The sequence below is a fragment of the Periophthalmus magnuspinnatus genome, chromosome 21, assembly GCF_009829125.3.
Source record: "Periophthalmus magnuspinnatus isolate fPerMag1 chromosome 21, fPerMag1.2.pri, whole genome shotgun sequence".
In the NCBI taxonomy this organism is placed as follows: Eukaryota; Metazoa; Chordata; class Actinopteri; order Gobiiformes; family Gobiidae; genus Periophthalmus; species Periophthalmus magnuspinnatus.
This window is the reverse complement of record NC_047146.1, coordinates 30,014,043-30,028,805: the sequence shown is the minus strand read 5'-3', so window position 1 is coordinate 30,028,805 and position 14,763 is coordinate 30,014,043. Positions and strand designations below refer to the sequence as shown.

The following is a 14,763-nucleotide window of genomic DNA, read 5'->3' as shown; positions in this document are numbered from 1 at the left end:
ACTAAAAAATATTTTACACTTAAAGGTCTATGTTATAATAATGTTTCCTCGTCACAAACAGACCCGGACTTGTGCTTTGTTTCATTCACACGTCTTTAACACACAAACCCTGCATATTTAGGCTGAATTCTATCAAACAGAGAACACCTTGTGATATCATGTGGTGATACAGGACGTGCTCCAATGTTTTTCGAACTCCATACATCTCCTTTTGAATTATTTGGATAATTTCAGTCCTGGATCTCTAACGAACAAAAGGTAAAAGGTAGCTTAACTTGAAAACTGCCACTAGATGACATCACAAGGTGGAACAGAGCATTTTGAGCTTTGGAGATGTACATTGACTAATATGCAGGATTACTCAAACATGTGTGAATGAAACAAAACACAACTCCAGGTATGTTTTTGAGGAGGAAACATCATTATAACATAGACCAGACACTAGTGTTATATGGGCCCTTTAATTGTAAAATGTTTATTAGTCTTTTCTTATGCATTTTCTACATTGATGCAACATTATAATATGGCTTAAAGCTCACATGAGTCAATTTTACGTAATAGAGGACCTTTAAAGTCAAAGGTGCACTATGTGTTTTATTTGGTGGAGGCCCTGCCATCTGCTTGTCTCCATAGAAATGTCATTGCGTTTCCTGGAAAGTTACATTTATCTACAATAAGACAAGCAGGTAACATGATATATATTTTTAGCAATACAAACACCCCAAATAGAAAAAAAAAAAAAAAATAATATATATATATATAGATAAATACATTTTAATGCTTTACCAACATTTCTGTGGAGACAAGCAAATGGCGGGAAAGTGACATAGTACACCATTTACTGCAAGCTTCAGTTCAGAAAATAATTTGACAAAATCAATAGACCTATCCACATGAGCACTTACAAACTCTATTATCTTTGTATTGAAACGTCTCAGACCCTCCGTGAGCCGCTCCTGACTGTGTTTGAGTTCTCGCCTGTTTCCTGAATCAATATTTGTTGGAAAGAGGCAGATTTGAGAGCAGAGTTTTTGGCTCCGTTTTGAACACTTTTTACTTTTGCTTTGGGCTGATTCTGGCTTCACAAAATAAACTCTTTTGTTCCTGTGTCCGCGACCATCCATCCTTCTACATTCTTCACATTCTGTATCGACTTTGTGAAATCGAAATCTGTCTTTCTAGATTGTACGGCAATGCTTTGTTAAGACTTTTTCCATTTTTTTTTTTTTTTCCTTTGTGCCATATCGATCCAAAAATAATGCTACTTTTCACACTATTTTATGTGGTTCCCAACATTGGTGGAAAGTAATGAAGTACAAGTCGTAAAGTATTGTACTCAAGTAGAATTTTTAGGTATCTGTACTTTACTTACTTACTTTACACATTTTACAGTGGATATTTTTTACTTTTCCTTCACTACATCTGAGAGCAAGTACTTTCTACTCAACTCACTAGAGCCACTCTCCAAAACAGACCAGTAACTGACGAATACGAACTTGGCATTGACTTGTCCAAACAAGTATCACAAACAACACCAACACATGAAGAGCATAGACTGTATACATCGTTTATCGCTGGGGTTAGGTTCTAAAAATATTGCGAAGTAGTCAGCTTTATTTTTTACAATTATTATATATGTTTTGCAGCTGTAAAACCCCTCACCACACACTTTATACACTTTTCTCACACAGGCATTAACATTTTCTCACATTTCTCTTTTGTTTAAACTCTCTCGAAGTTCAAACCTTTGTATATTATATCCCTCTTCCTTGATGATCACTTTAAATGTGTTGTTCACGTGCCTCTGCTCCAGCGGTATCCGCAGAGACGCCTCTCCATGCAGAGAAACACTTAAGTCCAAAGCGTTTCTGAAATTTGTTGGTGCAGAACGTTTCACCAACATTGTGGGTTTTGTCAGGGAGAAAACTTACAAACATACAGCACTTCAGAGTCACACTGCGATCCAACATTTATGTAAATTTGTCAAGCTGAACGCATTTTGGACTGTACAGGAGACACGGCATGGCGGAGATTGATTAATAATGGTCTACAGTCTCTTAGCCAATCAGGACGCAGAACACAATGCTCGCTCATACACTGAAAAAAAAAGCGTGCACAATTTCAGTAAAATGAAATCTGAGAAACAGCGAGGCTATGAAAGGTGAACTGTGATATAGTGTAAGACAACTGTATTTACAATCTATGCTGCCCGGAATTCTAAATGTGGAACTGGGCTCCAAATTGGCCCCTATAACTGCTAGTCCCGATGAGCTTCATTTGACTGGAGCTGAAAGCTGTGGCTAACATCACACCTTGTCCACTTCTTTATACAGACAACTCTGAGCTAAACACAAATGTCAGATCACTGAAATGTTTTATCTTTTGAATGTCTTCAGAATGACACTTAAAAACAGGAATTTCAAACATATGAATGAGGTGATATTTCTGCATTTTTGTGTTTCCTTTTTATATGTACTTAAATCTAAACCGAGACTTTTATAGGCACATTTTAGCACCTTTGATAGATTTGCTAAGACAGGATGTGACTGTTGCTATCAGGCTAATAAAAATGGTCAGATGTTTGTGCCAACATCATCCTTCCTTACTTTTGGAAAATCTTCACTAAGACCTGTATTTCAAAGTCTTGGTTCAGTCCTGCTTTTGCCTGGAGCTTATTTAAAGGAAATGAACACTTCAATGTTTTATGATAGCTTCCTCAGTGAATAATGTTATCAGCAGTGGGGCTAAATGTTACAATAAGGTGTCATTTTCATCATTTTTCTTACTTCTTCTGGTTAAAAAAACAGGTTTGTAATATCCCAAATTTTAAATTGGTTTAATATACGCCTCTTTATCAATTTAAAACGTGGACAAACTTTCATATGTGATGTAAATTACTCAAAAAATACAATTTACAGTTTTGTTGAGGTTGTTGGTTAGACTCCCGATCTCTCTGAGTGGAATGTGCATGTTCTCCCTGTGTTACTGTGGCAGAGTGGTTATCCTTTCTCCTCTCTCTCAGGAAGGTTGTGGGTTGAACTCTTTTTTTGCTGTAAAGACATTTCATCCTTGCTGTTCTTACTGCACGATCTTGCAGAAAGTATCGATATTACTGACGCAGTAATCGAAAATCGCAACACATATCAAAATATCGGATAAAATCAAGGTTCTCCAGAGGTACAAAAAGGGGAATTGAATCTCATTTATAAAGGTTTGCACTCCCATTTGTGGTGGGATAAATTATGACATTTAATGGAACAGTACACTCATGCTCACACTCCCTTCAAACACAGATGCATCTCAGTCAGTTTGGTCTGGACCCACCTAGGCCTGTCACAGTAACACATTTTAAATAAATGAAAAAAAGATAATATTAAAACAAATGTATGTACTGACACAATAACTCTGAAGTGGAATTATCTCTCAAAACTATGCAAAATGTACCATGTGGTAAAGACAGCAACAAGGGCAATACACACCATATTTTACGAACTATAAGTCTGACTTTTTTCATAGTTTGGCCTGGGGTGCGACTTATACTCAGATACAATTTATATCTGAAATATATGTTTTTTCTTCATTATTATGCATTTTTTGGCTGGTACGACTTATACCCCAGAAAATACGGTAAATATCAAAATGAAACACTTTGGTACATAGTTAGTTTGTATCTATAATGAGTCATAGAAGTTATTTATCCAAACTCAAACCTTAGCTCAAACCTTATAGTACAGAAAAATAACAAAATGTTTGTACAAAGACAAATTATCCATGATAAATATTGACTCCAAAAATGATTGCTCCGTCTAACACATATTGAGCAATAACTTGATATAGTATTTATCGTGACAGGCCTAGACCCTCCGCTGTCTGACAAAAATGTTTCTTATGTTAAATAAAGCTGATTTTATTACTGAGTTTCCTTATTAAGTCCACATTTAACCTGGTTTGGGCTTAGTTAAGTTTTAGTAAATTTGTAAATTCAAGAACATAATAATTTAGTTTGATTATAGCTGAAATAATTGAGTCAAAAAGTATATTCAAATATCATAATAATATTGATATTGCAGTACAGATATACTATAGTATAGTAGTATAGATATATTACATTATAAAAAGGCCAATGTGAAATAGACATAATAATAAAGAGTTGTCGCTGTCTTGAAAAACATGGGCCAGACAAAGCAGAAAAGTCCTTGTTATTTGCTGTGGAGCTCAAAGGGACTTATTTTCTCAATGGAAAATGAAACCTGCCTCAATAAATCATCTGAGGATTTGATTCTGTTTTTCCATCAAAACAAAGATGGCTGCTGTGTCCTGTTCCTCTTCACTATTATTGTCACAACAAAAACAAGCTGTGTGCCTTTTGGAAGTGAATTCAAAACAATGAGAAATTTACAAAGACAAAGTTTTGGCCACTAAAAGCAACAGTTACACGACAGGATTGATCAGAGGGAGCTGGAATCACACCAGCAACCTGTGAGTCAGTGGATGAAGTGAACTACCAACCTCTAGATCACAGGACAAACGCTCTACTAACTGAGCTACTGCTGCACTGCAGTCATACTTGTCCTAGTTTGGTCCTGGTTTTAGCCCAATTTAGTTCTGGTTGTTTTAGTCATGTTTTTTGTCCTTGTTAATCCTAGTTTAATCCCAGTTTAGTCCCTGTTTAGACCTTGTTTAGTCCTGGTTCAGTCTTGGTTTAGTGCTGGTTTAGTCCTGGTTTAGTTCTTGTTTAGTCCTGGTTTAGCCCTTGTTTAGTCCTGGTTTAGTCCCAATTTAGTCCCTGTTTAGCCCTTGTTTAGTCCTGGTTTTGTCCTTGTTTAGTCCTGATTGGTCCTGGTTTAATCTTTGTTTAGTCCTGGTTTAGTCCTGATTTAGTCCCAGTTTAGTTCTTCTTTAGTCCTGGTTTTCTCTTAGTTTAGTTCTTGTTTAGTCCCGGTTTAGTTCCAGTTTAGTCCTGATTTATTCCTTGTTTAGTTCATGTTTAGTCCCAGTGTAATACCGGTTTTGTCCCGGTTTAGTCCTGGTTTAGTCCTGGTTTAGTCCTGGTTTAGTCCCAGTTTAGTCCGTGTTTATTTCTGGTTTAGTCCTTGTTTAGACCCATGTTAGTCCCAGTTTAGTCCTTTTTTAGTCTTGGTTTGGTCTTGGTTTAGTCCTTGTTTAGTCCTGGTTTAGTCCCAGTTTAGTCCTGGTTTAATCCTGGTTTAGTCCCAGGTTAGTCCCAGTTTATTCCTGGTTTAGTCCTGGTTTAGTCCCAGTTTAGTCCGTGTTTAGTTCTGGTTTAGTCCTTGTTTAGTCCCAGGTTAGTCCCAGTTTAGTCCTTGTTTGGTCCTGGTTTAGTCCTGGTTTAGTCCTGGTTTAGTCCATGTTTAGTCCTGGTTTAATCCTGGTTTAGTCCCAGGTTAGTCCCAGTTTAGGCCTGGTTTAGTCCTGGTTTAGTCCCAGTTTAGTCCGTGTTTAGTTCTGGTTTAGTCCTTGTTTAGTCCCAGGTTAGTCCCAGTTTAGTCCTTGTTTAGTCCTGGTTTGGTCCTGGTTTAGTCCTGGTTTAGTCCTGGTTTAGTCCAAGTTTAGTTCTGGTTTAGTCCTTGTTTAGTCCCAGGTTAGTCCCAGTTTAGTCCTTGTTTAGTCCTGGTTTGGTCCTGGTTTAGTCCTGGTTTAGTCCAAGTTTAGTCCTGGTTTAATCCTGGTTTAGTCCCAGGTTAGTCCCAGTTTAGTGTTGGTTTAGTCCTGGTTTAGTCCCAGTTTAGTCCGTGTTTAGTTCTGGTTTAGTCCTTGTTTAGTCCCAGTTTAGTCCTGGTTTAGTCCTGGTTTGGTCCTGGTTTAGTCCTGGTTTAGTCCTTGTTTAGTCCTGGTTTAGTCCCAGTTTAGTCCTGGTTTAATCCTGGTTTAGTCCCAGTTTAGTCCGTGTTTAGTTCTGGTTTAGTCCTTGTTTAGTCCCAGGTTAGTCCCAGTTTAGTCCTGGTTTAGTCCCAGTTAAGCCCCATCTTCACTGAGTTTTCTTCAGGTCTATAGAATATGTTGACGTCATCTGAGACCCAACAGAGCCAAGGACATATGTAAATGCTCTCATTCATATTTCTCATAGACACTGTCATTTTGAGAGGCTCATTCTTCACTTTGTTGTCTAAAACCCACCCTCTAGTCTTTATCAACGCTTTACTGAATACATTTAAGGGTTCGCCATTATTCCCTTATTCTTATGTGAGGAGGGAGTATTCATGATTTACACTTTTGTTTATAGACTCCATTTTGAGGACTTTTTTTAAATACTGAAAACCCCAAGTTCTAACGCAGGAGAAGTTTATTTGTCATCAGGACCCAGCACCCGGAGACATGAGCCCTCAAGATATTGTGATAGCGCAGTCCAGTGTGGCTATGCGAACATTGTAGGGAGTATTATACCTCTGATGACGTGGGCCAAGATTACAAGGAGTTAGCTGGCAGTGTGTGGCTGGCACAGCACAGAAACATTATTTTTCTGTCAAGAATTATCAGACACATCACACACACCTTCTCTTTCAATTTTTTTTTTTTTTTATATATATTTTTTACATTTTGCATACATACAGAAGACATTAAATACATGAAACAAGATATATGGAATTATATTGTAAAGAAAAGTTAAATAACTCTACTAAATATTTTTCGCCAAAGCAAAGGATTTAAAAAAAAATTGGAGAGTTATTTACTTTTTTTTGCTACATGATTCCATATATCTTACTTCATATATTTGATGATTTCGGTATGTACACAAACTGTAAAAAGTAGTAAAAATAAAGCCAAAAACTCACTGAATGAGATGCTGTGTCCAAACTTTTGACCAGTCGTGTATTTTGATAGAATCACTTTGAAAAATCCCTATTCTAAGGACGTATGTAAATGCTCTCATTCATATTTCCCAAACACAGTCACTTTGAGAGGCTCATTCTTCACTGCTGTCTGTAATCTAACCTAAGCACTTTATGAATGGCTTTTCTGTCTCTGTCTTTCAGCACTGAGTCCTTGGATTTCCTCTTTCTCCCGCCCCAACGTGAGAGACTACTCCCAGCTAACCCTCGACCTCACGCGCAATGAACTGATCGTGGGCGCCAGGTAAGAGGAAGAAATCCAGCCTGATATATATTATACGTAGCGTGTAGCGTGTCATGGGGAAGCGGGTGTGGAGCAGTTCTTAGGTATCGTCCATTGGAGCCTAGAGGAGGTGCTTAAAATTCTCGTAGGCATCTCATGGTATGATAACGTGATATCACAAATGCATAACATAGACCTCATTGTGGGATGGGCGGCAGGGAACAGAGAAGTTAAGCCAACACTGAAAAATGATCTTATCTGGCAACAATTTAGGTGTTTTATATGCGGTCTAAAATAGGCAATTTTGGACTAGGAAGGATATAACTTTGAGACAAAACTTGAATTTAAAAGAAGTACATTATGTTACAGCTGATTGTGGATGCCAAGTAAGAGAAACAAAATCCTGCCTGCTGCAAACCTAATTTACCTGAACATTGATTTAATACATTTCAGTCCAAAATGCATTACATGATATTTTGTTTTTAAATAATATGGGTTTTATTGTGGATGCCAGATGAGAGAAACAAATCTAGCCTACGTCACACATGCTTTGTACACAGCAGAGCATAGACTCAACTATTAAAATAACTGTTAGTTTGTAGTTTTGAGTGCTCTGTAATAGGGTATTTCTGGACTGGACAATGATATTTGAAGTTTGGAACGAAATTTGAAATTAAAGGAAGTTTTAATTAAAGGAAGTTGTAGTTATGGTTGCCAGGTAAGAGAAGCAAAATCCAGTGTGCTACATGTGTCATATAGCAGATAACTGATACATACATTGCAATGCATTAATTTAGCTCCCAAAGGCATTACATATTATTTTCCAGTAAAAGAACCAAAATCCATCTTCCTGCCCAAACCGTGATACCTTTATTCTGCCACAAATGGTTTCCGTTAAGGACATGCTCTACTACGGACTGTGGATTAGGACTGTTATAAAACTAAACAGAGCTCATTGTGGATGCCAAGTATGAGAAGTTAAATCCACATTGAAGCCTTATCTGGCAACAATTGAAGCATTTTATGTGCTCTCCAAGGCATTTACAATACTATACGTTTGGAACAAAAAATTGAAATAAAGGATCTAGGTTATATAACAGCTAATTATGGGTGCCAGGTAGGAACAAAATCCAGCCTTGCATACCTCATATAGACTGTATAAAGACGTGAGTGTGACGTCAGCCATAGTGTGCGGCTCCAGTCAGCAGTTATAGGGCAAATTTTGAGCCAAGTTCCATACAGTGGTCCCTGGTTTATTGTGAGGGTTACGTTCTAAAAATAACCCGCAATAGGCGAAATCCGCGAAGTAGTCAACTTTATTTTTTTCAGTTATTCTATATGTTTTAAGGCTGTAAAACCCCTCACCACACACTTTATACACTTTTCTCACACAGGCGTTAACATTTTCTCACCTTTCTCTCTTGTTTAAACACTCAAAGTTCAGACCTTGGTGCCTTTGTCGGTGCTGAACGTTTCATCGACATTGTGGGTTTTGTCGGGGAGAAAACAAATTGCAAACGTACAGCACTTCAGAGTCACACTGCGATCCAACATTTATGTAAATTTAGCTCAACGCATTCTGAGGAGACCGCGCACGGAGGAGACTGATAATCAATGGTCTACAGTCCCTTAGCCAATCAGGACGCAGAACACAATGCACGTTCATACACTGTAAAAAAAAGCATGCAAAATATAGTGAGGGACCACTGTATTTGGAATTACGACTGTGAGTGCCATAGCAACCAAAGAGCCGTGATCACTTTCTATTCTATATTCCATTCATATGTACAGTCTATGCATATAACAGATAATTGATGTAATACGTTTTGCTCCCAAATGTATTACTTTTTTTTTTCTTTAAATGATATAGACTTTATTATGTGTGCCAGGTCAGAGAACCAAAATCCATCTTCTTGACTAAAACCTAACACCTTTTTTCTGTCACAAATGGTTTCAGTTAAGGATGTTCTGCTGGGGACTATATGGGTTGTAATTGAAACTAGAGCTCATTGTGGGTGCCAGGTAGGAGAAACAAAATCCAGACTGTTGCACACTGCACATGTACGACATTAGGGAAAACTTGATACCCTTCTTCTCTCACCAGAGTTTGGGATATTGCTGTTTTTAAGTGCTCTTTTGGGGACTTGGAGGAGGAAGGGTTTTGAAGATTTGGATCTAGAATAAGAGTGTCATGAAACAAAATACTGTCTCAAAAATGTTCACATGAGGTCAGATTTGGCATGGTTTTTAACCCAATAGGAAATCACATGTCCCTACACAACACTAAGGAAAATTATATTGGAAATTTGACCCTTGTGAATTTCTATAGTGGCCCGAATGCTTCTAGTTATAAATGGCAGACGGGAGCAGAACCACACAGACATATACTGTATTCATTCATTTATTTATTAACCATTTTTAGCCTGGATCATTTCAAATACATTTAAATATTTTTTATTGTCCAAGAAGAAATAACGTAATAAATAATAATAATAATAATAATAATAATAATAATAATAATAATAATAATAATAATAATAATAATAATAATAATAATAATAATGCTTTAATTGCATATATATGTATTTATTATGATTTATTTATTTGTATTATTTAAGATTAGTGTGATCTCATGAGCAGCCATGCATCTGTAATGAGTCATAAAAGTTATTCATTTAAACTTTTATGGCTTAAATCTGATCAAAAAGCAAAAAACAACCAAAAATGTCCCAATATTGACTCAAAAAAACATTCTATCTTTCATATATTGAACGAAAATGTCGTAAGGCTAGTGTGGGTGCGGACCAAGGAGTGCAGACTCGGGGCAAGTTGACAGTGTTTTATTTACAGTTTGTGCTAAGACAGTTTTCAATAGTTTGTTTAACACACACGGGGAGCAGGGAGCGGGAGGCAGACCAGATGGGCGTAGTGCAGAGCAGGAATGGGAAAACCAGGACCGGAATAGGGACAGGATCAGGACGAGACCAGGGCACGGAGACAGCCAGGGCCGGAGCACTACGGGACCAGGGACAGGACCAGGGAAGACACAGCAGGAGTAATCCAGAGAGCAGGAGCCAGGGCCGGATACGGGAAGCAAGCCGGAGACCAAGACGGGACAGGAGGCAAGGCAGAAGGGTGACTGTACCGGAGCTGCAGCACAGAGTCAGGAGAAGGAACGAGCGAGAGCAGAAATGTTGACACGCGGACGGTATGGCCCCGAGTGTCTTCTGCCGAGCCCTCATATACTCGGCAGCAGGTGGAGGTAATTGTGCTGATGCGCTCCAGGTGCGCGCGGGGGGGAGTCAGGAACTCCGTCCAGCTCCAAGCAGGCAGGTAGGGGAGGGGGAGAGAACACAGGAGGACAGGAAATGCAGGCATCATGACAGAAAAGTGGATATAGTGATTATAGTGACCTAGGCATATACATTCTTACCCGCTCCTTTTAGCCCTACATTCATTTTGATGTGTATAATAATTGACAAATTGTTTCTCTAATTTCAGAAACTACCTGTTCAGACTGGACCTCAGCAACATGTCCCTCATACAGGTAGGCCTATGTGTTTATCTCTGCTGTTCAAGTGCATTGTGGGATTTGGTCGATTTGTTTGTCATCCTTATAATAATGTGTTACTATTTCCCATGTTATATGTTGATGAATTGAGAAAGAATACGCTTGTTTTGTTTGTTGCATAGAAAGGCCAGGTAATGATTGAACAGGGTTGGGTTTGGTTGCTGTATGTTATCTTGTATGTTGGTTAGAATTAATTTAAAGTATTTAAGTCGTGTCTTTTATATCAGGGGTGTCAAACTCATTTTCACCGAGGGCCACATCAACAAAATGGTTGCTTTCAAAGGGCCAGATGTAACTGTAAGATAAATGTCACTACGTTTTAATATTGTTAATTAACCGTTTCTATATTTATTACTTCAAGTTACAGAATATTGCATATGGATTTGCATAGATATGAAAAATGGCTGTAACTGTGTATCTAATGATAAACTGACATTTTAAGACAGTCATACCTTTTAATTTACTTTGTCGCGGGCCACATAAAATGACGTGGCGGACTGCATTTGGCCCATGGGTCTTGAGTTTGACACATGTATATCATATCCCACATCTCATCTGCTTGTTGACTGAAGTAATTGCAGTAATCTTTTTTTCTGTGTAAACATTTATTAGGTGAAAGCACATTTTACATACATTTACTAAAAATCCCTCAAAACCTTTAATGCCTCAAGATACTGCATTTATTTAAAGGTCCTCCTGTATGTTACACAAATCTGACTGCCGAAATTATAAACTTGAAAGCCTGAACTGCAGAAATGATAAGATCTGAACTGTAACTTGGCCTGGCGGTGTCATATTTTTAGTCATATCGTGTTGTTGCCATGGAGACAAGTTTAATGCAATTCTTTAAACATTCTAAGCAAAGAAATAACATCTCTATAGCGACAAGCAGGTGACATAACCTCCTTCAGAAAAGTTACATAGTGCACCTTTAAAATCATACTTACATTTTCAGTGTTATATATAACTTATATGTGAGTTGTTATATTCCTTATTTGTTTTTTATATGTGTTTTCCCCTAATGTTATAGCCCATGGAGGAATGTAACGAAGTAAAAGTGGTAAAGTATTGTACATAAGAAAGATTTTTAGGTTTTACTTTACTTAAGTTCATGTTACAGTGGATAATTTTTACTTTTACTTCACTACATTTGAGAGAAGATATCTGCATTTTCTACTCAACTTTATTGTTGCTGTTGACCAAAATATGTATCTTTTTTTTTTTTTATCAATATAATCACATTTAGCACAACACTCATGGAATACTAAGTACAATGGAAGTACAATTTTAAATGGGTACTTAAATACTTTTACATAAGTAGATTTTTTCATGGTTTACTAGAGTGACTTTTTACCTCCATATCTGATCTTTCACTTAAGTAACAACAATAAGTACTTCTAACACTGGTTTTAACAAGCTCAAGTGTCAAGATATATTGTTAGCACTTGAGAGCATCTGCAGCATATGCTAACAGCTAACAGACCTCTGACTGCTTATAACGAGCTCCGACGCAGCAGGAGGCCCTCTCCATGTCACCGTGTGCTTTTATTTCATTAACTCTCCTAATTCAATCTTATGCCATGTTCTATTTGTGGAGTGTTTATTACAGAGGAGGTGATGTAAGCTTGAAATGGAAGAGCGGAGGTTATTTGCAACTTTTTGTGAACTTTTCTATTTATTTTCATATATTCATTTAGCTGTTTTTTCCCCTTAATGTCATTTTAAACTAGTTTTCATGTGAGAAAACACAAAATGATGCATCGGGTGTTAGCTGCAGGCACTTAAAGCTACACTATGCAACTTTTCACTTGTCTCCATTACTTTGTCTGGAATGTTTCAAAGTATCAGCATTAGCCTAAATGTGTCAGTCTTGTTGTTATTTATAAATAGGAGTTTTTGTGGTTTATTATTAAAAATAAATTGAAAAACATGAATTCTTACTCCGAGCAAGATTGTTGGGAAAGGTTTGATTCCCACACTCATATAATACTCTGGGAGTGTCCTCGGGCAGGGCCGGCCCAGCCTATAAGCAGACTTAGCAGCTGTTTAGAGGGCCCCCAAGAGCCCATACTGAAGCCCATATTGAAAATAATATAATTTATCAAGTTTTATTGGGCACAGGGCTGGGGTGTTTACAGCAGCCTAAATATCCCTCTAAAACAATCACATTTGTTTTATATCTATAGTAGCAAAATATCTACTGCTGCTACATTTACATTTCAAGGACCCTTTATAATGTAAATTTAAACCCACTTGCACCAACTGGAACAGATTAAAATCCACCAGAAATGAAGAAAAAATCTCTAGAATTTAAAAAATCCGGATCCCCCTTATATGTTTGTGTTCTGTTCTTGTGACTGTGGTAGTTGTGACATTCTGGATGTTTTCAGTCTGATGTTGGTCAGATAAATACAAAAACAATTGGTCAAGGTGATGAGAGCAGAGTCAGAATGTGTCAAATGTGAATCACCAATAGCTGAGCCAGGAGGCATCCGCTGTCAGGGGCCCCGGAGACCAATTCAGCTTAGGGCCCCCTGAAAGCTAGAACTGGCCCTGTCCTTGGGCAAGAAACTTCTCCCATTTTACTTGTATGTTGTGAGGAAAACCATTACAGAGTCCAGTTTAGTCCTGATCTAGACTTGGTTTGGTCTTATTCCAGTTCTGGTTTAGTCCTGGTCTAGTACAAGTTTAATTCTGGATTTTGTCCAAGTTTAATCCCATTTTTTTACTCTCCATGTGTAGCATATGCATGTGATTCCAATTCCTCTTGTTTATGTATGGTCAAATGTTTCGTATCCTTTGTAATTGTAAAGTTTGACAACAGCGGTACACTAACGTTGACAAGAGACTACCAGTTTCTGTTAGCCGTGATAGCCTTGTTGGCTCGGGGCTCTCAGTTGCTGCGGAGTTGCGTCAGACTGCAGTGACAGGCCCTGACTCATATGATCAGTTTCACAGCATCACTGTCACTGTACAAACCCAGCAGATGTACTTTCCACTCTCCTGAAGTCTGTCTACAAACTTTGTGTGAGTTTTAAACCCGTGAAGCCAATCTAATCCACTCCTCTGTGAGAAGCTCATTCTTGAACTTTTGGACGCTTTAAGTGTAACAAAGAGACGGAGGTCAGGCTGCGTTGTGATATTGTGTAGTCTGCTCCCATGACAGCAAAAATCGCTTACAGAAATATTTGTTGGACTTACAAGACTTACTTTGTTTTTGAGTTTATGCATTATTTATTCACCGTGTGTACTTGTGGTGGTAAGGTACTTCAAAGGCCACAGCTGCCCTGGGGTAGCCTGATGTAAAGGTGGCTGCCAGTGTGCACTAACAGCCCCTCCAATGGGAACCAATCACTCACACACACACACCCACCCACCCCCCCCCCCCCCCTCCCACATACACACACATATACATCTATAGACGCATGAAGAGTCTTTCCCAAAGACACAATAGCAGCATGAACTATTCTGAGCTGTGAAATATTATCTTTAAAACTATGAATATACATTTTAAGATTATACATTTAGAAATACTCAATAGGAGTGAGGTAGGATACAACAAATGTTAAGTCTGAAAATCGCCATACCTAAGCTACCTATGGGGCTTGCATGTCTCTGCAGGGCTGGCTCTAGCTTTCAGGGGGCCCTAAGCTGAATTTCTCTCTGGGGCCCTGACAGTGGATGCCTCCTGGCTCAGCTATTGGTAATTCACATTTGACAATGCTATGACTCTGCTCTCATCACCTTCACCAATTGTATTTGTGTTTATCTGACCAACATCAGACTGAAAACATCCAGAATGTCACAACTACCACAGTCACAAGAACAGAACACAAACATATAAGGAGGATCAGGGTTTTTTTAATTCTAGACATTTTTTCTTCATTTCTGGTGGATTTTAATGCATTCCAGTTGGTGACAGTGGGCTTAAATTTACATTCTAAAGTGTCCTTGCACCGGTGTAAACACATAGCTGCCCTCACCTTTGCCCGACTCAAAAACATATGTAGCAGCAGTAGATATTTTGCTACTATAGATATAAAACAAATATGATTGTTTTAGAGGGATATTTAGTCTGCTGCAAATACACAAGCCCTGTGTCCAATAAAAGTTGATAT

At 38.1% G+C, this 14,763-nt stretch overlaps 1 protein-coding gene across 3 annotated transcripts in view; it reads left to right on the top strand.

Annotated features, from left to right (window-relative positions):
* Window positions 1–14,763, top strand: part of sema5ba (sema domain, seven thrombospondin repeats (type 1 and type 1-like), transmembrane domain (TM) and short cytoplasmic domain, (semaphorin) 5Ba) — a 344,594-nt gene that overhangs the window by 177,452 nt on the left and 152,379 nt on the right. For all 3 annotated transcript variants that reach the window (XM_055230746.1, XM_055230747.1, XM_033987339.2), the window contains 2 exons: window positions 6,996–7,095; window positions 10,576–10,621. In XM_055230746.1, the coding sequence (XP_055086721.1) occupies window positions 6,996–7,095; window positions 10,576–10,621 (146 nt within the window). The remainder of the gene's footprint in view (window positions 1–6,995; window positions 7,096–10,575; window positions 10,622–14,763) is intronic.